At 40.7% G+C, this 24,463-nt stretch overlaps 2 protein-coding genes across 3 annotated transcripts; one reads left to right on the forward strand and one right to left on the reverse strand.

Annotated features, from left to right (window-relative positions):
• Positions 1 to 352: 352 nt before the first annotated feature.
• On the reverse strand, positions 353 to 10,963 carry casp9 (caspase 9, apoptosis-related cysteine peptidase). 2 transcript variants are annotated; one of them, XM_084068653.1, is made up of 11 exons: positions 10,898 to 10,963; positions 10,005 to 10,178; positions 9,207 to 9,417; positions 8,447 to 8,533; positions 8,286 to 8,347; positions 7,914 to 8,096; positions 7,458 to 7,547; positions 7,075 to 7,222; positions 3,292 to 3,483; positions 2,973 to 3,082; positions 353 to 1,920 (listed from the first exon to the last, which is right to left on the reverse strand). In XM_084068653.1, the coding sequence occupies exons 2-11, from the start codon at positions 10,134 to 10,136 to the stop codon at positions 1,798 to 1,800; spliced, it is 1,338 nt and encodes a 445-aa protein (XP_083924779.1). In that variant the 5' UTR covers positions 10,137 to 10,178; positions 10,898 to 10,963; the 3' UTR covers positions 353 to 1,797. The 2 variants fall into 2 exon arrangements, with proteins under 2 accessions (XP_083924779.1, XP_083924780.1); XM_084068654.1 differs by having other exon boundaries at positions 10,855 to 10,903.
• A 727-nt stretch (positions 10,964 to 11,690) lies between these two features.
• Positions 11,691 to 23,422, forward strand: dnajc16 (DnaJ (Hsp40) homolog, subfamily C, member 16). Its single transcript, XM_084068416.1, has 15 exons — positions 11,691 to 11,827; positions 12,367 to 12,555; positions 12,959 to 13,025; positions 13,868 to 14,186; positions 14,779 to 14,963; positions 15,156 to 15,260; positions 15,336 to 15,494; positions 15,675 to 15,805; positions 16,117 to 16,306; positions 17,167 to 17,346; positions 17,484 to 17,560; positions 17,822 to 17,902; positions 18,085 to 18,174; positions 18,338 to 18,508; positions 21,491 to 23,422. The coding sequence occupies exons 2-15, from the start codon at positions 12,374 to 12,376 to the stop codon at positions 21,909 to 21,911; spliced, it is 2,358 nt and encodes a 785-aa protein (XP_083924542.1). The 5' UTR covers positions 11,691 to 11,827; positions 12,367 to 12,373; the 3' UTR covers positions 21,912 to 23,422.
• The last annotated feature ends 1,041 nt before the right edge of the window (positions 23,423 to 24,463 follow it).

Genomic DNA, 24,463 nt, shown 5'->3' on the forward strand with positions numbered 1-24,463 from the left:
GTTTATCCTCAACAGCCCCATAGCAATGAAAGCTGAATCCTCTGTGACTCACAAACACCATCTATTGGACAAGGAACACTATATTTCTCTCTGCCTTGACATTACCGCCTCTAACCACTGGTCTCCAATAATTCTATGTTCACTATAATTGTTGTTACAACACTGGTGAGAGTGAAATACTATGCAACAATCACAATTCCGAATAATAGTGAAAGTACAAGTAGTAACATTATACACAATCACCTTTCCCGGGATTACATAGAAACATTCTAGATGGAATTTACATGTGGATATGGAGTTGAACACATCAGCCTTCAGGAGTTGAGATGCATTCAAAAGCTATGAGACAACATTGGAACACAATTTTAATAGCACAGGATCAGCCCTTTATAACGTCACCTCTAGGCTTAACAGCAAGCTATAAAAAACCCAAACATGATCGACTCTGAATGAGGACGCTTCACTTAACAGTCTATAGTCATTATTAGAATTAGACATGGGACCTAGAGCCAAAGACATCAGGTGAGTCATCACCCTGACATTTAGCCAGCTCTACTGTATGTCATTTCATTAAAATAATTGTAGCACGGTATGTGTTGCCAAGTGGAATACACAGCTGTAGTGGACAGCCCTGACAAAGAGCAAAAGATCAGCCAAAGAATATAAAATGCTTCCGCCCTTGTGGGGTTCAACGCCCTTAGAGTAAAACCCCCATACAGCTATACAGGAAAAGATGAGAAGACACATGTGAGAGTAGTTTTCCCTATAACTGCATTTTGGAGATTTATGTGAATCTTATACAGTCAGTGGAAAATGTGTCTCTTTAAGGCCATCTACTGTCAGACCAACTGTTTTCTTTGCCAGCAAGATCTCCAACAATCCTCTCTAGACAGACAGTTAGTTTGAAAGATCTGTTTACGATCTGAACGGATCTGAAAGGGCAGAATGTACAAAAATAACGTAACAGTATCACTGTTTGGCTTTACTGTCTACTGTTGTACATGGAAATGTAAATATTGAAAACATGTTTTGATAGTGTCATTATTCAGTGTAATGTACCAACCACAAGACATACCTGGCAATACAAATAAAATAAATTCTGATTCTGGACAGTTCATGGAATAGTAAACATAGATAGATTTACCCTGAAAACAAGTATAGAAAGTAAGAAGTATAAAAACAAAAAAATGTATATTAAAAAGAAAATCTGTTATTTTTGGCAAGTGACAAGGTATAAAATAGGCTTTTTAGACAGTCACAGAAGACAGTGTCATGATGTTCACAATTCAGATGCCAATTAAAACAGATATTAATTAATGGTAGAGTACGTGATGTTTTGTGTTAAAATATGTGCTAAATAGAGCTATATTCTGATAGTACTCATTGTTATAGAGTGTTTGTTTTGCTTTAGTAAACAGAAAATGTATTTTCAGTTTGCGATACATATACATACATATACAACGGGGGGTCTGTTTTAACCCAGCAACCCTGTGTAAATTACGCCACTGCTGAAAAGCATCCCAGCCCAAACATTAACGTAACTAATAATTGGGCTGCGCGACCTTAATAATCCTAGAACGGGAGCAAAAATATATATTAAAAAAAAATTTAAAAAGCGGCCCAGCGGCCCACCAGCCCGCCCCTGAATACAGATTAAACAAGTTGGAAGTGATGGCACTAAGAAATGAGCTGACAAAATTGGAACTTTTGACAATTTTGACAAAAAACTTTTGTTTTAACCAAAACAAATCACTTACCCTACCTTAAGTTTTCCTTGAAAAGAAAAGTAAACATGGATCATGCTGATCTTTGTCCCTGTGACTGAGTTTGAAAGTACAGAAGTTTGCGGAGAAAGTTAAAAGAACCCGGCATTTGCTTGTAGAGGCCCAAGGCAGAGTTTTGAGAGACTTCATTGTTAACCTGAAAACAAGCATAGTCATTGATCAGACATGACAATAAAAACACAATGTGGGAATTATAAACCACTATAATGGTAACTGAGATAAATAAAATCAAAAAATATATAGCTGCAAGCAGCAATAATGGGGGCAGATTGCAGAAAAAGAAAACTAACAGATAGGCAATAGTAGCCTGGTAAACCCTCCCTCCGGAAATCTCATTTTCATTTGATGTCAGGAAGGAGTCTGGCATGATCGCCCATTCTGCAATATTGGCTGCGGGCTGGAGTTGGGCGGGAGTAATACCGTTGACTGACAACCCCTTCAGCCAATGATCGTTTTTCCCCTTCAGCCAATTGCAGTGGATTTTTACGACCTCCGTCACTAATATGACGCAGCGGGACTTTTGAGACGGCCCAGCCCAAAATAGGTTGCCTTATGCGGATACATGCGTGTCACAGCCCGCCCCTCCCGGTTCTCTGAATTTATATTTTTAAATAGGCTCTGTCATGATTAATTGACCACATATATGAAGTTAAACAACTAAATTCTATCCAAACGATATCTTAATAGTAAATTCCGTGCCTCAAAAAAGAAGTTTGAGACCGTTTTAAAAACAAAAGTAAGAAGTGAAGGCACTCGCAGAACAACAATGGCTGCCGTTCGTCTTTTTTCGGCGTCACTCAGGCTGCACTCGGCTTCATTCGGGCTCACTCGAACTCGCCACCTGATTGGCCAACGTAAGCTGTCAATCACAGAACGATGAGCGACGACGCTGATAGGCGCGGTTAGGTCCTGATTTCGCTGGAAACTCCCCAATATTGCAGAATGGGCGTTCATGCCAGACTCCTTCCTGACATCAAATGAAAATGAGATTTCCGGAGGGAGGGTTTACCAGGCTAAGGCAATAGGCCCCCTAACAATAGACCCTGATTTCATGCCACAGAGGTGTACTACAAACATCCATCCAATTTAAAGAAACATTAATAGTTGGAGAGAATAACAAAAAAACATAACATCATTGTATACCTAAACTTAATATGATATGTTGCATGAAAATGCAGAGAACCTCACCATCATCAACATTGTGACCAGATCATCAGTAGCAGCATTTTCCTCAAGGATGCCATCCAGCATCTCTACGTACCAGGAGCCTGCCTGAGTGTCTCTCCAAGACACATAACCTGTTGACGTCACACAGTGAGAGGCACATTAGCAGGTCAGTTCTGTAAACAACCTAGAAGAACCTACTTTTACATAATAAAGATTGTGATATCATACTGTATACAGTACATGTGCACTATGCATATCGTTGCTGTCGGGTAGAAACCCTGTATGTCCAAGATCGTTCCTTTTTTATTATAATTTAATATTATATTTAAAACACACACACCAGGGGAGGTTGAGTAGGACACCAGAATGTCGCTAGGTGTGGGCAGTGTGGCTCTTGCGTCCGTTTCATCAGACGTACTCAGAGAGTCACTACTGGAGGACATGGGGAGAGCATCTGTCTGGTCATCTGCTCCACTGATGGATGGCCTTGCATCATCATCTGGGGACACCTCAAAGCCTGTATCCTTTTCACCTAGAGGACATCATTAAAGTTCAAATCAAACATCCCAAATGAGAGCCATTCTAAAGCATTACTTGTAAAATAAACCCAAGGTCTGCCAGGGGTTGCATGTTATTTCACTCGATATATATGGGTTTGTGATGGCTGACTCAGCAGCCACACATAGACTATAATGTATGGTAACTCTTCCTTTTGGTTTATATATTTAGTGTGTTTATTTTAAGCTGAACATTATTAACAAGTTGAAATTACATAATTTATTGTTTGTTTTTCTATGAGTTTATTTGCATTTGATTTGACTGAGTTTTCTTTGGAGTTACCAGTTCTGTGGGAGGTTGCTGACTGACATATATGGACATGATGGGCTGGCCAAAGCAGAGGGGATCAGCTGCTACAGATATACAGCTAATCTGGACAAATTGGACTGCACCACAGTCCCTCTGTACCATGGGGTGGGGCAGGGGTTTTTGAGTTTGTGTGTTTAATAGTAGTCTTTGTCTTTCCCCCTTTTTTGTTAACGGTGGGCTGACCCATCCCTATATATGTCCACCTCCTGTGTCATTCTAGTGAGTCCAGTTTTCAGTTCAGTTGTGTTTGTCTGTTTAGTTATTTAGTTTGATTTGTTTATTTTGAGCACATTTATTGTTTGATTATTTTGAAACAAAGCACAAAAAGAAAAATAAATACAAAAAAAAGGAACAGTCTTTTAAACCAACAACCACGTTTCCCTGTGTCTCTCCTTCCGACCAACTCGGTCCCTGACAGATGGTGGCAGTGGTGGGACAACGGAGGAGAGCACAGTTTTTTTTTCTCTCAATACATTTTTTCCAAACCCTGAGCCATGAATCGTGGCAGAGGAGGAAGACGATCACCAAGACCAATACAGGAGGAGGATAGGCCACTGGAGGGGACACTGGGGAGATCAGCCAAGAGCCAACACTGGCAGACTTGGCAGCCATTGTTCAGGCCCACCTGGCAGGTGATGAACCTGATCGACAGGCCGAAGAAACAGTGTCTCCAGAGGGTTCTCCAGAGTCCAGACGTCACTACCTCAGCATGGAGGGGGCCAACCTGTGGATTCTCACACCACACTGGTAGTGTGTTGTGAGAGGGGTTGTTGGTGTAAGGCTGCTGACCTGGTAAATGGCTTGTGTCGTCTCTTGCATGATGGACGTGATGGATGCGAGGGACGTGATGTACGTGATGGACGTGATGGACGTGAGGGACGTGAAACGACGTGAAGCGAGAAGCGTGAAATGTGAAGCGAGAAACGTGAAGTGAGAAGCGTGAAGTGTGAGGGGATCCAGACTGACCATAAAGCCCTCCAGTGGATGCAGCTGATGAAGGACACCAATGGCCGCCGCATCACAAGGTGGTACCTGGCCATGCAACCTTTCCGCGTTACAGTGCAGCACATACTCAACGTGACTTCAGATTATCTCTCGCTGTTTCAGCGAGAGCTCCGAAGGGGGGGAGTGTGTGATGGCTGACTCAGCAGCCACACATAGACTATAATGTATGGTAACTCTTCCTTTTGGTTTATATATTTAGTGTGTTTATTTTAAGCTGAACATTATTAACAAGTTGAAATTACATAATTTATTGTTTGTTTTTCTATGAGTTTATTTGCATTTGATTTGACTGAGTTTTCTTTGGAGTTACCAGTTCTGTGGGAGGTTGCTGACTGACATATATGGACATGATGGGCTGGCCAAAGCAGAGGGGATCAGCTGCTACAGATATACAGCTAATCTGGACAAATTGGACTGCACCACAGTCCCTCTGTACCATGGGGTGGGGCAGGGGTTTTTGAGTTTGTGTGTTATTGGATATATGTCCACCTCCTGTGTCATTCTAGTGAGTCCAGTTTTCAGTTCAGTTGTGTTTGTCTGTTTAGTTATTTAGTTTGATTTGTTTATTTTGAGCACATTTATTGTTTGATTATTTTGAAACAAAGCACAAAAAGAAAAATAAATACAAAAAAAAGGAACAGTCTTTTAAACCAACAACCACGTTTCCCTGTGTCTCTCCTTCCGACCAACTCGGTCCCTGACAGGGTTATAATGTGTTATTTAAACTTAAGGACCATTCCTGCACCAATACCTGTCATTCATTGTCTATTCAAAGCTTCAGCCAGATATTGTACATAAACAGACCATTTCCATGTTGATGGCTATATTATTTTTTAGATTTTTAATTTTCTACTAAGTCATTAAAATGTCAAGAGTTGTTGGTGGCTTTTTTTTTGTGGTAGTAAGGAGAGAGCTAAGGAGTGGAATTCTTGGGCACAACGCATTGATTAGCGGGAATATGGTGCATCCCTTGTGAGACTGGACTGATGATCGGCTGCAGAATAAAAGTATTACTTTTACCAAAAAATATATTAGAGTGATTAGTGAAAGAATCATTTGCATAATTTTGTCTAGTCCAATTTTTTTTTTGCCAGTGCACGGCGGCCATTATCCAGTTGCTTCAGTTTTCGTTGGGGAAGGTACTTTTCCCCTCTAAACAGACACTTCAATGGTGCAAACTGCATGCATATATTAACATTATATTGTGATGTGGAGTGGAGTGTGACATCTAGTGGTTGAATGTTGTCTACACTCTATAGCACCTTTAAAAGTCAGTTACTGTATACAACTATTCAGCTGAAATAGTGTAACAATTTCCATGTGGCAATTTTTATTTTGTGATTATACCTGTTTGTAGGGCAAGCAGAGTTTTTTTTTAGCTAAACATCATTGTACGGTTAATACATCCTGTGACATTCGTGGGCGAATTTTGGTGGAAAATCAATACTTTCTCCAGGGAATATTTAACACATTGGGTGCCAAAACCGTATATATACTTCTTTTCAAATACAACTGTTGAGTGCCAAAACCGTATATATACTGTTTTTGAAAAAAAAATGATATATATTTTTTTTTTCAAAAAAAAATTTCCCTTCACAGCACCAGGAGATATCATTTTTCGAAGATTTAGACTTTAATCCACTTCCTGGTTAACTTATGACTTCAAAAGCCTGTATCTCGGCTCCTGTGTACTTTTTTTTTACAATGTATTTTTGACTATTTTTGACTATTTTCAACGGGCTGCAACTATGGAACGGATTACCGATGTTTTTAATTATTTTCCCCCGATTGTACAAGACCTCTATGTATAATGAATGGATGCTTTTTTTTTACATGGATTTGCTCGTCGTGGAGTCTAGAGCTTTATACAGTAAAGCGCAGTCAATGGGGAGAATGCTGGCACCCAACGTAAGTTGTTATGAAAAAATGCTGGCACCCCAAGTGTTAAGACAAGACTTTTCAAATTAAAAAGTAAAGAAATGCATTAAACTTAACGATAATGTAACTTTGACCCAAAATAACTGTACAATGAGATTTAGCATGTTGGCTTACATATCTCAAGGCTCTACAAGTAGATTTACATACTATAATGAAGAGTAAGGAAGCTAGTGGTTTCCTCAGAAACATGACAAACTACGATATTCTTTGGAAAATGGTCAGCAGTAATCATGAGTATATCATGAGTCATAGTTAATGAGCTGAACATTCAAGACCATCGGTATGGTTCTTTAATATCTTCCATGTTAGTTACCTCCTCCACAGGCCTGGATGAAGAAAAGTTTGGGTTTGCCCTGTAACGACGGACAGTGCTGGCCATTGAGGTAGTTTGTGATGAGCTGAACGGGAACAGCGGGTCCATCCACACCATGCACGGCCCCAGGGAAGCGGTTGTGTTTCACCTATAAACATACATGTGTATTTAAATTTGAATTCAAAACAACTTTATTAAAGTGCCAACACGTTGTGCCAATGATGACCATTGGATGACAAGGAAAATTAGATTTTATAAATAACATAGTCATAATAATTCTATACCACACACCTCCATTTCATCACAGACAGGAGGGTGAGAAAAAGAAGTATGTATGTATTATGCTACATTCATTTATTGGTGTAAAATACAGCAAGTCTTACCTCTGTCCCATGGGACAGCATGATAACCACACAACAGTCAAATTGTGAATGGTCTTTCTTGGATAAAGCAGACAGCTCATGTCTTATTTGCTGAAATGCGGAGCAAAATTATAATTATTAATATTATGTTAACAAACATTGGATCAGACCTTTAAATATGCAAAAAAGGGAAGAGACCAAGGCACTCTTGCGGTCTCTTGATGGAAAAATTTAAAAGCCTTTAATAGTCTGGCTAATGCATGGCAAGAATAAAAAATTACCCTGCATAGGCTTTTTAATTTTTCCACAAGAGTATTTTGTCACCCATTTGTACCAAAGAGCACCTTGTTGGGGATTTTTACTCCAGCCAAACAGATGCACTCCTGTTTTTTCTACATTGTACTGAGACCTTTATATTTATTTAACTATTTATTAACTGGTCTAGAGGGATTGATTAGCAGAAAATATGATCCTCACTTTATACTTCAGGTTCGTCTTGACTTCAACAATAAAGTTGAGGGCCTTGAACCTTTTCTCCAGCTTGGCAGCATCTATGTTGGACCCTGTGCGATTGCGCAGCTGGGGATCACACTGGGGATCAAACTCCACATTGTTTATGATGAGGCAGTGTCCGCATGGGCTGGCATCCATTTTATAGCTCTGTGAGCATAGAGATCAAAGGGAAAGGGAGGGTTTAGAACAAGTTGTGCTGTAAATATGTGATGCGTGCATGTGAGATTAAATAAATAACAACTTTATATACATGTGCCACAATGAGGAACGTGCACCTTGCAGCTACAGTCATCTATGTGTCTTTCTCTTGGTGGTGGAGAGAAAGTGTGCGTTTACCTGAATACTGTCACGTCTTGTTCTCGCTGGTGGCCTTGGTCTCACATACTCCCTCTCAGGTGCTGTGATAAATACATTATTTTAGTTATGAAATATTCAAAAACCAAAACCCATTCTTATCAAAAAACCTTAAATCACCGTTAAATCACATATCATCTTACATGGAGTGGGAGTAGTGGTGGGCCTCTGTATTGGATGGACAGAGACAGGGTCTTTTATGCACTTGTCATTAACATCCATTGGACAGGCTGTTAATGAAAAAAAGAAAATTGTTTACCATATAAAATTCCTTATTTGGGTATTAATTATCGGGTGCCAGCATTTTTTCATAACAACTTACCGTGGGTGCCAGCATTCTCCCCATTGACTGCGCTTTGCTGTTTAAAGCTTCCGCGTGCGTTACAAGCAAATCCACGGTAAAAAAAGCATCGATTCATGTTGTGCCATGAACCTGGCTACAGCCTGGAACCATAACATTTCCCTCGCGAGTTACAACGGGGGGGGGATCGCGCATCGCGCATGACCGGTTTTCCCCACAGGAAACGGATTCGGAGATATAGGCGTTTCAAAGTAGGAAATAGACAGGAAGCGGATGGGATTATTATTATTTTTTCCGGTGAGCGATCTGGCACTTCCTTCGCAGGATTACAATGGGTGCTCCCAGAGCTGCACTAGCCCCGGTCGCGCGGAGAGACCGTGTTCGGCACCGGAGCGCTACTATGTAAACACACGGTTCAGACCGTGTTCGGCACCCGATATGTTAAAAATAAATTTTTTTGTCTCTCTAAATTAATGTTCTTCAGCTGTTTTCCTTGGGAGAAGAAATTGTGATCTCACTTGGATAAATGAAGAACATTATTATTATTAGTAGTAGTATACAGTACAAATCGGTGTAGTCATTGCATGGCACCACACACTCACAAACTGGAAGAGGCTGGACCACAGGACGGACAACATGGATGCGTGGTGGAGGTAGAGGCTGGATTGGTGCCTGTCCGTTCTGTAGGAGGTCTGCCAAATTCTGCTGATCTGTCTCCTGAAGACACTCCAGGAATAACGGAAAAGCCTGACTCCCACGGGTCTCCAAATCCAGGGCCAACTGTCTGGCCTGGTCCCGTCTGGTCCCTGAGCTCTGATAGGGGATAGAATGACAAGCTTATTACAACTTGAACAGACTGCTTTTTACTGAAATATTACAACCGCCTACAGAATCAATACATTGTAGTACGCCTAGCCAATTCAGAGCTATCTCAACACACATATAGTATGGGTGGCCCCACTGGTCTGGAGAGATAAATACTGTAGGTGTGTGTTAAATTACCCCGCATCAACCGCAACGCACCTGTCAATTTGTGTCCCATAATGAGTTCACTGAAGGAAGTTTACATGATGAAGTTTACATGATGTATTCAGTGCCACGTCAATACGACCCTGTCACCTACATAGAATGTGAATCTCGTGGATAAGTGGAGATACACATTTTCTGCCAGAACTTTCAAATGGATATGAGTTATGAAACTAGATGACAAGACCCCATGTCGCAGCAATTTAGTTAACAATTAAGGTGAGTGAGTGAGTAGTAGTACACATGGAGCTTCAAATTAGAATTCTGCGAGATGTACCACTCCACGAAAATGCATCGAGCGTTCTATAGCTGTGTTTTTATGGAATACAACATGACATGTATGGAACACCAGCCATTCTAGGACTGCCATCTACCTTTATCTCATCAATCATGTCTTGGCTGAAAACTCCTTTTTCAAGAAGTCGATCATAGAGATCCGATGGCTTCAAATCTCTCACAAGATTGGTCCTATTTCGCTGGAGAATCTTCTTGTGCATTTCTTCCATTTTGAAAAATAAAGATGAAGATGTGAAACAAGAAACAACACCCTGTGAAAACAGAAAGAAACGGATAGGTTGATCATGAGTCATTGCTTTACCTGTTTCACAATCACAACTGGAACTAGCCTTGGATCAAGACTAGCCATGGTCATCTGTCATGACCATATATGACAGTCATGTATCAGGGCTAGATCAAGACTAGCCTTGGATCAAGACAATCATAGATATGTATTTTATTGAGTTAGACTTTTAATTTCGTATCAGATACTAAAGTAAAAGTTTAAAGAAATGGTGTTTTTGATTGATTGATTGAATACTTTATTAACAGTTTGCAAATAGTACGTGGTACGATCATACAATGGTGCTAAAAGGCACAAAAAGCCCTAGGGCTTGTTTCCATTGTGGTCCTGTAGCCTTGGATCAAAACTATCATCATAGATGTATTTTCATTGACATTTGACATTTGATCAAAAGTAAAACAGACTCGATAAAATACATCTATGATAGTCTTGATCTAGCTGTAGTATACAACCCTCGTAGACGTATTTATGATTCTGACGTTACGTCAGAATCATAAATACGTCTAGGGTTGTATACTACAGCTAATCTTGATCCAAGGCTAGTGGTCCTGTGTATTCAATTCATCGAGACATTTAAAGACATACAATAATACAATAAAATACAAGACAGTCACTGCAAAACCTAATCACTTATGGTCGGATACCTTATCAAGGGAACGTATTATTTCTTATCCAGCAGCAACTTACTTGTAGAGACTTGCAGCTAGTTTCCTCGTTCCGATTGCAGTTGCATTCCACATTTCCTTGTTTACATCAGCGGTGGCTTTGATTGGTTGAATGTAAGACTACAATGACAGTATCCTGGTTGGGCGTGGTGTGCGTGATGTTAGTATCCCCGCCTGCCGACGTACTCATGCGGCTATGCAGAAACGCCACTGAGAAACACTCGGGGGCGGCGCATAGTCGCATACCCATGGAGAAGGCTGCACGGTGAAGTATATCCAACATACCCTTGAAACATAGGTTTACCTGAAATACTCAAACTCCCAGCATTCCTTTCGCCTTCTTCCCAGCGTTGCCAGATTTTTCGAGAGAAATAAGCAACCTGGTCTACGAAAATAAGCTTAATGAAAATAGCCGATCTACAAGCTCACAACTTGTGATCTACAGCTTGTAGATCTGCTATTAAAAAAAAAAGGTTTGATATTTTAAACGTTAGGAATAAAGCCCAGATAAGCAACTACACTTTTTTTCTTTTGTATTCCCCAATGGAAACAATCCACAGTGCTTCCTTTTTAGCATCATTTTGCCTACACTTTTTGTGTTTTTTTGCAAACTGTTAATAAAGAATTCTATCAATCAATCAATTCAATCAAATCAATCAATACTTTAGAAACAAGCCCACAAAAACGCAACCCACCAAATTTACAAGCGACTTTACAGAAAAACAAGCCCAACGTTGCTTATAATAAGCGGACATGGCAACCCTGCTGCTTCCCCTCCCCTCCTCCCCAACTCCTCCCAAGCTCCTCCCCCGTCACAGCATCATCTTCGGACCTGCCAGTGATGCTGTTGACTCACACACCCGTTGCAACCTGCTGACAGGCATCATTTGGAGCAGTCATCATCATGACGTTAAGCATGTGGCGTAGAATCGGTTGAACCTATTTATTTGAGGTGATTGATTATACATGCATAATTATGGCCGCGATAAAGCTAGCTATTGCTAACTTGTGTGGGGATACAATGCATGGATGTTTTCCCCCCTCAAGCTAGCAGATAATTCATCTAACAAGCATTGTTGCAGTCTGGATAACGCTAGTAATGATGTATTTCTGTTGCTCGACATTGTTTTCTTTGGCTAATTTGCTGGTTTGGGTCTCAGATTTTTGCTTTTAATTACTTGTCACATTTGTATTGGCATTGCATCATTAATGCCAACATTGTATTTGTATCATACTGTACAGTGCAGAGTAGACTCGGATCAAGACTATCATAGATGTATTTGATCGATTTTGACATTTGCATATCTATGATCAAGTAAAAGTCAGACTCGATAAAATACATATAGTCTTGATCCAATGCTAAGTGCAGAGTTTGTTTTATATTTGCCAGCATACTCAGAGGAAACATTTCAATGGGGAAATTGTCAAAATGCCAGATTGAGCCCAGAAGAAATTGCCACTAACCGTGCATCTTATACTTTACATTATTAGGTGACGAATGACGATTATGGTACGATTTAGGATGTCTTTGCCATTGGCTTTTGTGGTGGTCCTCTTGGTGCTCCTGACAGGATCAGTATATGGAGCACATGAGGCGGACCCCTACAAAATCCTAGGAGTAACCAGAAGTGCAAGCCAAGCTGAGATCAAGAAAGTCTACAAGCGACTTGCTAAAGAATGGTACCAGTTCCCTTTTTACAGTAACCATATGGCTCTTTTCCACTATGATGGATGGGGGGGGGGGGGGGGCATGATTAAAAAATATATAGTATTTTTCTTTTTAAATCATAAAGTGAAAAATAGAAAATCTAATTATTATATAGTGAAGTTATAAGTTCTGAGTAATGGGTTCCCAGAACTCAGGGTTAGTACAACCTCCTAATCAGGACCCAAATGACTAGGTTCTGAGAACCTTATCTGAAACCGAGCAAATGAGTGTATAGTGTAGTCGAAAAGAGACAGAGATATTCTTACGCTTACGTCAGTAATGAAATAGCCATTAGTTAATAACTAAACGTACAGTATGTTAATGGAGACTGTCCTATCACCCCCCCCCCCCCCCCCCCATCCACAACCCTCAAAGGCATCCAGACAAGAACAAAAACCCAGATGCAGAAGACATGTTCATCAAGATCACCAAATCTTATGAGGTTAGTGTTATGTATTTAGGTCAAGAATACATTATTTCAATAATATATAAAGTATTGGCACTACTGTTATCTTGGCAGTTCATTGTTCCTTTAAGACAGGTGGTTACGTCATCACAGGCGGACCGTGCTGTAGAAAAGTGTGCTGAATAAGTAGACAAATGGATAAACTGTCTATCATCATTTGAGTTGTTATTATGCTGTTTATGAAAGTGAACAAACATAACAGTTAGACTTTCCTTTCAGTTTTTCTTTGGAACAGACTGACCAACGGTCACCATACCATGACAGTCATGGTGCCGAGTCCCCCTGGTTTATAGTGGTGTTCGATTTTTTTACATTGCCAACTCTCACATGTACATAAACGTTCAGATTTCAAATATAATGTGCTTACCCCCGAGCCACGGATGTTACAAGGCGATCCGGACCGCGATAAGTACCCGTATTTCCCGTATTGTTCAATAAAAAGCATTTTAAATTGATCGCTGGCCATTTTCACCAAATTTTCTCCGATACTTTCAACCATGCGACACTAATGGTTGGGAGGTGTATTGCACTCTGATACATTACAAAAAAAAATGGCCGGCGATGGGATTAAAATGCTTTTTATTGAACAATATGGGAGATACGGGTACTTATCACGGTCCGGATCGCCTTGTAACATCCATGGCTCGGGGGTAAGCACTTTATATTTGAAATCTGAACGTTTATGTACATGTGAGAGTTGGCAATGTAAAAAAATCGAACACCACTATAAACCAGGGGGACTCGGCACCATGACGCTTGTATTCAAGCGTCGTGTGAACCATGGCTAATATAACCACATGTTCTTCCCAAATATCTAGATCCTATCCAACGAAGAGAAACGTGCCAACTTCGACCGATATGGACAGACTGACGACACCCAGCCATACGGTCACCATAGCCATCGCCATGACAACTTTTACTTTGACGAGTCCTTCTTTAACTTTCCCTTCAACAACAAAAACAGCAGGGACTTTGCTGACAGCAAATACACACTACACTTTAACCAGTATGTCAACGATGTGGTGCCCGACAGCTTCAAGAGACCATATCTGATCAAGATCACATCGGACTGGTGCTTCAGTTGCATCCACATCGAGCCTGTCTGGAAGGAGGTGGTGCAGGAGATGGAGACACTAGGTAAAGACTGAAATAATCTCTACTAATGATTTTCTACTCAGGCCTTAAAGCACTACTGATTTAATTGATTTCACAGTTCTACTTTACCTCTGTGTAGACTCATCTGGGACCCAGACCTTAAAGGTCTGGTAACTTTGCTGGAGGGTTCAGGGAAAAACAAACACGGGTGGTGGCCAATGGCACAACTGCAATAGCATAGCGGTGTCGTATAGAAACATGGGGAGTCCAGCAGTTAACGAGTGGGACCTCCGCACTGGAAGATGCGACTTCATCCACTTCCTTTACTCAGGTTTGAAAAAGCAAAGTAACCAGGCTAATTTAGACAGCAAGTAGAAGAACACCAGGTGAATGTAATTAACTTCTTGGTAGGAGAGAAAACATGGACCAGAGTTGAGAACCAGTGCCACTGAGCTATACTATTCACCTGGCTTAGTCTTCATGAAGGTGGACATCTATGACATTAATGGTTGTGTGTGTGTGTGTGTGTGTGTGTGTGTGTGTGTGTGTGTGTGTGTGTGTGTGTGTGTGTGTGTGTGTGTGTGTGTGTGTGTGTGTGTGTGTGTGTGTGTGTGTGTGTGTGTGATTTTGACAGGAGTGGGGATTGGCGTGGTGGATGTGGGCTATGAAAGACGGCTAGCCAATCACCTTGGTGCTCACCGCACACCATCAATACTTGGGGTTATTAATGGCAAAGTGACATTTTTCCATTATGCTTTGGCAAAGGAGCACCTGAGGCAGTTTGTTGAAGACCTCCTTCCCCAGAGACTGGTTGAGAAGGTATTGACAAACAACAAAATACTTGTGTTCATTATGATACAATAGTATAATACTATAAAGTGATTTCTTCCTACAGAGAGGAACACAACATAATTGAATATTGAATATCATAGGAAAAGGTTTTTCATTAATTCTCTTTCTACCACATTCTTACATTCATCAACAAATGTATATCTGTCAACTGTGTTTCAGGTCACAGACAGGAATGATCTCCAGTTCTTGAAAAGCTGGCATGAGCTCAACAAGCCTCACGTACTTCTCTTCGACCAAGTGCCTGTAGTTCCTCTGCTGTATAAAGTAGGTTCCCCCCAGAAAGGTTTCCACGGAAAAAAGTATTTGTTGTGAACACGTTTATTTTGTCCTTCTCCATAGCTGACAGCATTTGCCTATAAAGACTACCTGCAGTTTGGCTATGTGGACCAGGGTCTTTCGGAAACGGTTAATCTGCTGAAACAGTTCAACATCAACACATATGCACCCACCATGCTGGTCTTCAAGGAGAACACAGACAAGCCAGCTGACATTATACAGGTTAGACAACTACAGGACAGAAGGAGGACTGAGTAATTTTCACCTGTTTGATTTAATAATTAAATGACATCTAAATACTGTAACAATATAGGTATCGTATTGATGTGTTTTTCACATCTGCAATGGTTAGACATCTGTAATATTGAGTTTTATCTATTTTTGACATGTCGTTCTTCACAGGCCAAGGGGATGAAAAAGCTAATTATTGATGAGTTCATATCAAACAACAAATTTCTTCTTGTTCCACGGCTGGTGAATCAGAAGCTCTTTGATGAGATCTGCCCTGTCAAACAGTTCCATCGACGCAGGAAGTATGCTTTAATTCTTTGTCTCCTAAAGGGGATATAGTGTGTGTGTACATACATGTGTGTGTGTGCCTTTATAAATGCATTATTTTAACCTTGATCTAAACAGTAAAAACATTGAGACCTAGGTATTTTTTGCAAGAATGAAGTGGTCAAGAGGGGCCTGATGGAGGGGAATTAAAAATCTTATAAGAATCCAGGAAACATTTGATTACAGTTTTGTACTGTTTCTCATTACAATCTTCTATTTTAGGCTTGCTATTTGTTTCCTATTTTGAGTGTTTACTTATCCAATCTGATTCATGTCTGTGCTATAGATACTGTGTCCTGTTAATGACGGGTGAAGAAGATACATTTTCTTCTGGGAACGAGGCTTTCCTCTCATTTGCCTCCACTAACAACAATGAGGTGGTGAGATTTGCCTATGTCTACCAGAGGCTCCAGCAGCCACTGTGTGATGTCCTGATGCAGAACACAGATGACACGCCATCACCACCACCACCACAGGTACATGCTGATCCACCATGGCTACATACTGTATGTGCTGCCAGGGCTTTGCCATGTTGAATTTATCTTCTTGACCTGATGTCTTTGCTGTTTCAATGCATAGGCTATTGGTATTATGTATAATACTTTACATTAACTTCTTCAGAACTTTTTGGAATCCTTCAAAAATATATTTTTTTAAAGATATTTGTTGATAGGAAAAGTAGGCTGACATGAAATGGGGAGAGAGATGGGGGGGTGACACACAGCAAAGGATCGGGAGTCGAACCCGCGACACGCTGTTAAGCTGGATTATCAGCATATGTGGTATACGCCTGGACGCCCCGAAACTTGAACTTTTGTTCTCAAGAAGTCTTTTGTTCATAATAATAATATGAATAATTGTGTCCCCGACCCCTTTAGTTGTTGTAGGGATATTTTTGTCAAGTACATCATTTGTACATACCTGAAATTCATACTCTGCGTTTACCTTTCCTAACTATTAGGAGCAGTGGGCGACTATTTTTAACAGCACCCTGGGAGCAGTTAGGGGTTAAGTGTCTTGCTCAGGGACACTTTGACACGGTTTTACAGTGCAGCACAGTGCAGCTATTTTAGTTGCCTATGCACTCAATACAAAATGTATGAAATGATGCCTATAGAAAATTTAATAAAGTAATACTGTACATTTGGGACCTGGGATTAGAGCAGGGGTGGGTATTTTTTCATTATATTTTATTTCAATTTCTTTTATGTTTTTTTATGTTTTTTGGGAGGACCTGCTCCTTTAAAAAAATGGACTAGACTTTAGAGTCCTTCCGTGTGCCTCTATTTGTATGCTTTCTGACTGCATTGTGGTGTGGATTTGTATCCGCGTGCAGGTTGTAATCCTAGAAAGGCGGAATGCTGCAGGGAAGGTACTGTACAAACCGGTGACGGCATGGAACGGCAGTGACGAGGACAGGCAGCGACTTGTGGAAGAGCTGCAGCGACTCCAGAAGGACCCTTCCATCCTCAACTATGATGCCATGCTACCGGAGCTCAACAACGAGTTTGCCTCTGTAAATTATTTGTAATAATAAGGAATATTGAGCATAGTCGGAAAGACTTAATTTAATTCTTCACAGCTCCAGAGTTAATTTTACATTTAACTATCAACCAATTCTAATCGGAAAAAATATAAAATTTTATATTACAGATGTTTGTAATCCGGTGGATCTATGCATCTTATGACTACCTTACTGAAGTCATCGATGACATTCTGCATAATAACTGGTAAGTGTTAGCTTTTAATTAATAGTATTCATTTAATTCAGTTATGCCGGTAAAGTGTAGCAACACAGTAAAACACAGTACACAGTAATCAATCAATCACAAATATTGTTATATAAATCATTATTTTAGAATGTGGCTTTCTTGTAGAATATCAGGAGAAAAAACAGCAACTTTATTAGATTGTGATCTACCATATACTATTGTATAGACTGAGATGTGAGTACTGAATCTTGTACTAAGACATGTCTGATGTTTTTGCAGGCGTGAGATGATGCCTCTTCTGTCTCTCATCTTCTCTGCCTTGTTCATCTTGTTTGGAACTGTAGTCGTCCAGGCTTTCAGGTAGGATTTACTTGTTTAGATCCACTCAACACTCATCTTCATGCAGTCCACAGTACACAAAAACTCTCGTACAAGATGGAGACGGGACAGTAAAATCAAGACATCGTATTAATGAGTTCTATTCCAGTGCACGACCTAAGAGAAAACTTGCTCAGAAATGTAGCCTTTCTTTCTGATTTCAGTGACTCAAGTGAAGATAAGCCGACAAAACCAAAACCAAAAGATGGAACAAACACAGAAAATGGGTCACAGGGTGCCAGTACCACTTCAAGGTAAGCCAATGTCTATATTGCAGTATATACAGTGGATATAATACGCTCAAGTACTGTATATAACGCAACCATTGTTTATGTGGTTAAACATCAAGCTCTCTCCATAACAGGATTGAACACTCTCACAGACCTAATATGAACTAATGTTTTCTATGTATCTCAGTCGGCCGCCTAAGAAGAATTTTGTGGAGGTGACAGAGTTGACAGATATTACATACACCAGCAACCTGGTGAAGCTGAGGCCTGGACACATGAATGTAGTGCTTGTCCTAACAGATGCCTCCAAGAACATTCTCCTCAGCAAATTTGCCAAAGAGGTCTACTCCTTCACAGGGTGAGCTGATCAACAACAACCCACACACACACCCTAGGTACAGTACAAGTTCCATCTTTATATTTGCATTAAAACATGATACAATATGTAATTTAGTTACAAGGACGCAGTGATGGTAACAAAGATATAAAAGAACCCCATATTTTCTCATAAGTTGCAGGTTTCCTCCTTACATTGTATAAAATCCTTTCAGGAGTACAATAGGGAGTCAATTCGTTCAACCAATGTCTCTGAGAGGGAGAGTTTTCAGATTTCCAGTTTTGAAGAATACATTTTATCCCAGCTGTGCCAGCCAGAAACTCCTCCAAACGCGGACAGCTCCACAGCATATGAAGTAAATCTTCATCTGAGATTTTGCATCTCTGGCAGTTGGGGGAATCATTATTGAATATTTTATGAAATCTTTGTGGAGCATAGTAATTAAAAATGTTAAACTGCGGGGGCACGGTGGCGCTGTCGCATCACAGCTAGAAGGTCCTGGTTCAAATCCCGCCGGGGAAGCCGTGGGCGCTGGGGCCGTGTTCTCTCCTCCGCGTCATCAGCACCCATACCCTAGGTGGGGTTGGTGAAAGGGCCTCTCTGTGTGGAGTTTGCATGTTCTCCTGTGTTTCCTAGGGTAGGTACCCTCACAAAAACATGCAGTAATCCTGGTATATATACTGCCTCCCCCTGGTCAGCCAGGGTGCCTGATGGAGGGGAAAGGAACTGGTTGGAATAACGTGTTCCTTCCACGCGCTACGTCTAACCAGGGAACCTCCCCCCTGTCAGGTGATAAGAAGCGGCTTGCTAGCTCTCATGCGTTGAAGGATCTCCCTAGACTGGCAGAGGGAGAGTAGCACCCAGGATTACTTAGACAATTGGCACAGGTTGAAAAAATGGGTTACAAAATAGTGGGATAAAAATGTAATAAATATTTTTTTTTAAATTTAAACTGCATTTGTCTGTGTTTAGTTGATATTAAGAAAGTCTGAGAACATTCAAGCATGTTATTCCAATCAATGTCATCATAGATGCACCCCAAATCAGATTCCCATTGTTGCTTTACAGGCATAGTATTGTAGAGTGGTAGATAACTAATCATTATGTCATACTGTATATAGAAGATGTCAGGCCTTTAGTGGTAGAGCAGAGTTTACTGAGAACATGTTTTTCAAACAGGGACTCAGGTGGCATGTGTGGGAAGTCTGATGAGTTACTACGAACCCAGTTTCTGATCTGAAAGTATTTGAAAAAAGAAATATTTGGAAGGTTGAATTGTTCGGATAGTTGTTGGAAACTTGCAAAGACGTCTTTGCATTTGCAATATAGGTCATCGACTGTCTCAATTCTACTGTTAATCCACCTTTCTAAGTGTTTTGTCCGAGCCAGGGTAAGGAATTCTTGGATTATTCCAAAAGGGAGTATCTGTGAGTAGTGAGATATTTAATTATAGGATTCTTGGTTACATTCCAAATAAAGGTATTTTTTAGAGCCTAAAAAGGGGATTACTTTCAAGGGAATGTTTTTTAATTCCTGTTGGTTGATAACCATCTAGCCTCGTTACCCTCCGAGTGTAGTCAACACCAGATCGAACGGAACTGAGCAGCTAGGTAGTAAAGTCTGAAATTAGGGAGTTTTAATCCTCCCTTGGCATAAGGTGCATGAAGAGTAGAAAGCTTCACCCTGGGAACCTTACCTTTCCAATTGAGCTATTTTTGAAAGATTTTTATCTTTAAAAAAGGTTTAAAATACGCGCCAGGTTGAAAGTGGTTTAGTCTGTCTTTAGGTTTTATACATATTTTACCAAAAGTATTAACAAGAGCTTGTGGCTAAATAATATTGGATCCATTAGAACACAAGTTATTTTGTTTGTTTACGGAAAAGTAACAGTTTTTGTTACTTTTCCACTTGACAGCAACAATATGATACAAGAATGTATGCGTTTTAATCATTAGGAAAAAGCGCCCTTGGGTGTTTGGCCCCTTGCTACCTGAAAACCAGCACCGCAACACTGCCGGCTCTCCCAGCTGTCCCCATCGCTTTCAAGTGTAATATATATTTATCATGTATATGGCGTGCATGTAGGCAGCATGCAATTTTATTTCTGAAAAGGTGGCAGATTTATTGCAGAATGTTATTTTATTATTACATTTATTTGAATGAATCACTTACAGACAACAACTAAAGTAGTTCTTCCCTCTTCATCGCCACAATAAAAACCTTCATGCTGGTGGTCATCTTTCCCCTGGAGAGGGCAGTGTAGCACTGGCCATGACGCAGGTAGATGCCAATTCATTAATTCTCTTGGCCCCGACCTTTGTTGATGGTGATTGAGAAGCCAGGCAGCATGTGTAAAGGTTCCAGGTTGGCAGATCAGTCCTGATGTGCTGTCTGCTGTGCTGTCTGCGGTGTTGTTTTAACTACCCTCTGTAGAGCCTTGGCTTGCAGTCGTGAGTAGAGCATCTTCCATACCAAGCAGTTCGCCATTGCCATGCCACCTTAGCAACAGTGTCCACATGATGTGACCAGCTCAGGTCCTTGCGGATGTGATCCCAGAGGAACCTGAAGCAGCCCACTTTCCATTGCAGCCCTGTTAATGCGAATGGGGGCATGTGCTCCTTCCAGCTCTCTGTAGAAGGCACATGCACGCAGTTGGGCGGGCCCTTTAGTGGGCACAATCTGGGTCAGTAATGGACTGTTTATGTAAAGTGTACAAATTGTATGCACATTGAAAGGGGGAAAAGCAGGCTGTTGAAAGGCCCGACCCATGAGCGATATTTGTGCCAAGTTTGGAGGCAATTGGACAACTTCTGTGCTGTGGGAACACACACACACACACACACACACACACACACACACACACACACACACACACACACACACACACACTGTCCAATTCGAGTAGTAGATGAGATAAGGTTACACGCAGCTATTCAAAGCTTGTCAGGCTATCATGTTCATTGATATTGGTTCAGTTGTACTTTTCACATTCTGCTTCCGTAGGAGCGCAACGCTGCACTTCTCCTTCCTGAATGTTGACAAGCACAGCGAGTGGATGGACACACTGCTGGAATACGCCCAGGATGCCATGCAGATCGACACGGATGAGGACGAGGGAGAAACCCACAAGATGGACTACACCGGCTATGTTCTGGCACTCAATGGACACAAAAAGTACCTTTGTCTTTTTAAGCCCGTCTATACCGGGGAAGATCTGGACAGCAAGTCGTCCGAGGATGAAGGGGCCACCACAGGGGGGAAGCCGCCACGTAGGACGAGCCGATCTCGATCCATGGCCACCCTGCAGATCCACCACAAGCTGGACCGCCTGGGGCTGTGGATGGAGAGGCTGTTGGAAGGTACTCTGCCTCGCTACTACATCCCCGCCTGGCCAGGACTGGACAAGATCACTTCTAGTAAATAGAGAGACTATTAAACCTGATTTATACTTCGTTGTATGATGCTTTCACGCACTGAATATAAACGATCTACGAGCTCACACCGTCGTGAGCTTGTAAATCTGCTATTTTCGCTATGTGACACCGGCGTACGGCGAAGCATAAATGAGGCGTTGGGCTGTTTTCCAGCTTTTGCATTGAAACGGTTTGCCTCAAGTTCTGCTGAAGTTAGGCTAGATTGCCTTTTTTTGCACTTGAGTTAGACCCTACTTGTTACAGACATGTTCTTAGGCTGAGTCAACCTTACATGTAGGGCTGCACCGAATAGTTTGAAGCTTCAGTCATAGGCTCAAGGTTCTTTATTGTTACATCTTGTGTACAGGTACATAAGAGTATAAAAAGTATTTTTATTTGGCTCCGCATACATTGTAGCAGCAAAGTAACAGTGATGAACAACAATAATATGCTAGGAGAAAAAAACAACAATAATACATATTGGTTCTGCATAGTTGCAGATAATGTTGAGGCTACTCTGATCTTAACTAAATTAGTCAGATATAACACTTTTCAAATTGAGGATTTTTATTTTATGAAGAAGCTTGAAGAAGCTTTGAATGTCAAAGTGACATTCAGTACAGCCCTAGTTCCATGGTTGATGTCACGCAACTGCCGTGGGCCAGTTCTCATCCTAGTTTCACTCACAGCATGCTGTTCATTTTCACTTGTTTTATAATTTCAGGCAAATGCTGCTGCTACAGCCTTTACACTAGCCAACTGATTCACTGTGGCCCCCAATAGTGTTCTGCCTTCATGACCATCAGTCCTATTCACTCCAAACCGATGTAATCAATCACCTTAGACAGGATATTTTACTTAGTCTTGATTGATGAATACTGTGAATAGAGATGCATGTCTCTAGAACTAGCTTTCTTTGCCTTTTTATATCAACATTTTCTTTTTAATTGAGATGTTATTTCTTGAATGCTAATGTTAAAATGCCTGTGCAATAGACTTCTGCTGTAATGACAATGCCTTCCCTTTGCCCTTTGTTGTGAGGGTTTTGTGTTCTTCCTTGATCGTGATTCCAAAAGGAGGAATGTGTTGGGGAGCTGTCGGGCTTGTGCTGTAAAGTATACAGATTATATATTACAAACAAAGGAGTTATAAAGCAGCCACCGTTCAAAAACGTCACTGAGCTGATAGTTTCATGTAGCAAACAAGGAATCCATGTGATTTAAGTCTATTCAAAAGTCACTTAATTTCTGGTTATGAATAAGTTCCATATGGCTACTGATTATGTAAAACAACTGTTTTGGTATTGAATGACAAGTAAAGCTTAGTGCGCGTGGTTCATTAATGTAATTTATTTAATTTCTCTTTTGTAAACATGTACATGAATTTATCATAAAGCTGTAGTCATTTTGTTCTTGTTACAAAGGAAACCCTAAGGAAAAATATGCCTGTTGGTAGATATTTTACTTGATCGATCTCCAATAGTGCATAGATCCTCTCACTGGTTGTAATAAAATGCGTTATGTTTATATATTAATATACATTTTTAATTGTTTGAACCAACTTTGTCCTCTGCTCACACACCTTATTCTATAGGCTAAATCTGATAGGCTGATAAGTCCACTGGGGACCACAGTGGAAATAAGTCGACTTTACTGTGTTTTTTATCCTCGATTGTCATTTAACCTTCTGTGTATGATTGTTGCAAGCAATTAAATAAATCAAATCAAAATTAAATAATCAGGACTGAAGGCAAATGCCAAGTCCAACATAAAATTAATTAATCTGTTTGTTGCTCCTAATTGGTAGCAATTTTGTTTTGGAAGAAAACATTGTTTCAAAAAGCTGGTTGGCAGAAGTTTCCTGTTGAAAACAAGAAAAGAAAAATGTTAGTATAAAAAAATCTGGTAAAGATTCTGTACCTGTAGTGTCATAAGACAGAGACACTACAGGTAGACCACATCCAACGATCACATTCAACTAGATTTAGGCCATGGCAGCCCCGATCTCAACTCCTATATAGAATCAAAACAACAATGCAGTGTGGTCTCTACAGGACTGACAGCAGTGCCCAATGACACGTGCTGTAGAATGGTTTGAGAGAACTTAAAGGTCATATGAGGGTGAGACCATCTTGATTAAGACGTCAAAGTTCAACCAATACCTGCTCTATTGATGTCATTTATTATGTACTCTGACTTCTCTGGTCACATATTCTATGTACTGTAGCTATGTATTATTATATTTGTTAATGTCTTCATTGAAATTCTGTTACACAGAAATGAATAGGATTCAAACAAATTGGTGGGTCAGTGAAAGCAAGTAGCCTAAGCCGTATCTGGCTGCTTCTCCTGATGGGGTATTCTCCTGTGACTGCTGTGCAACTGGTGTGCTGGAAATTAAATGTCCAAGTACAAGGAGGGAATAGGCAAAGGGATCCAGAGACGTCTGCTACATAATTTTGACAGTGATCTGCAACCTACCCACTGTGTTTGTGTGCAAGATCACTTCAGCAGTAGCAGGGCGGGAATATGCCGTTTTCAATACAGGATAGTGCACTTGGTGA

The sequence above is a fragment of the Gymnoscopelus microlampas genome (assembly GCF_963454915.1).
Source record: "Gymnoscopelus microlampas genome assembly, chromosome: 10".
Lineage (NCBI taxonomy): Eukaryota > Metazoa > Chordata > Actinopteri > Myctophiformes > Myctophidae > Gymnoscopelus > Gymnoscopelus microlampas.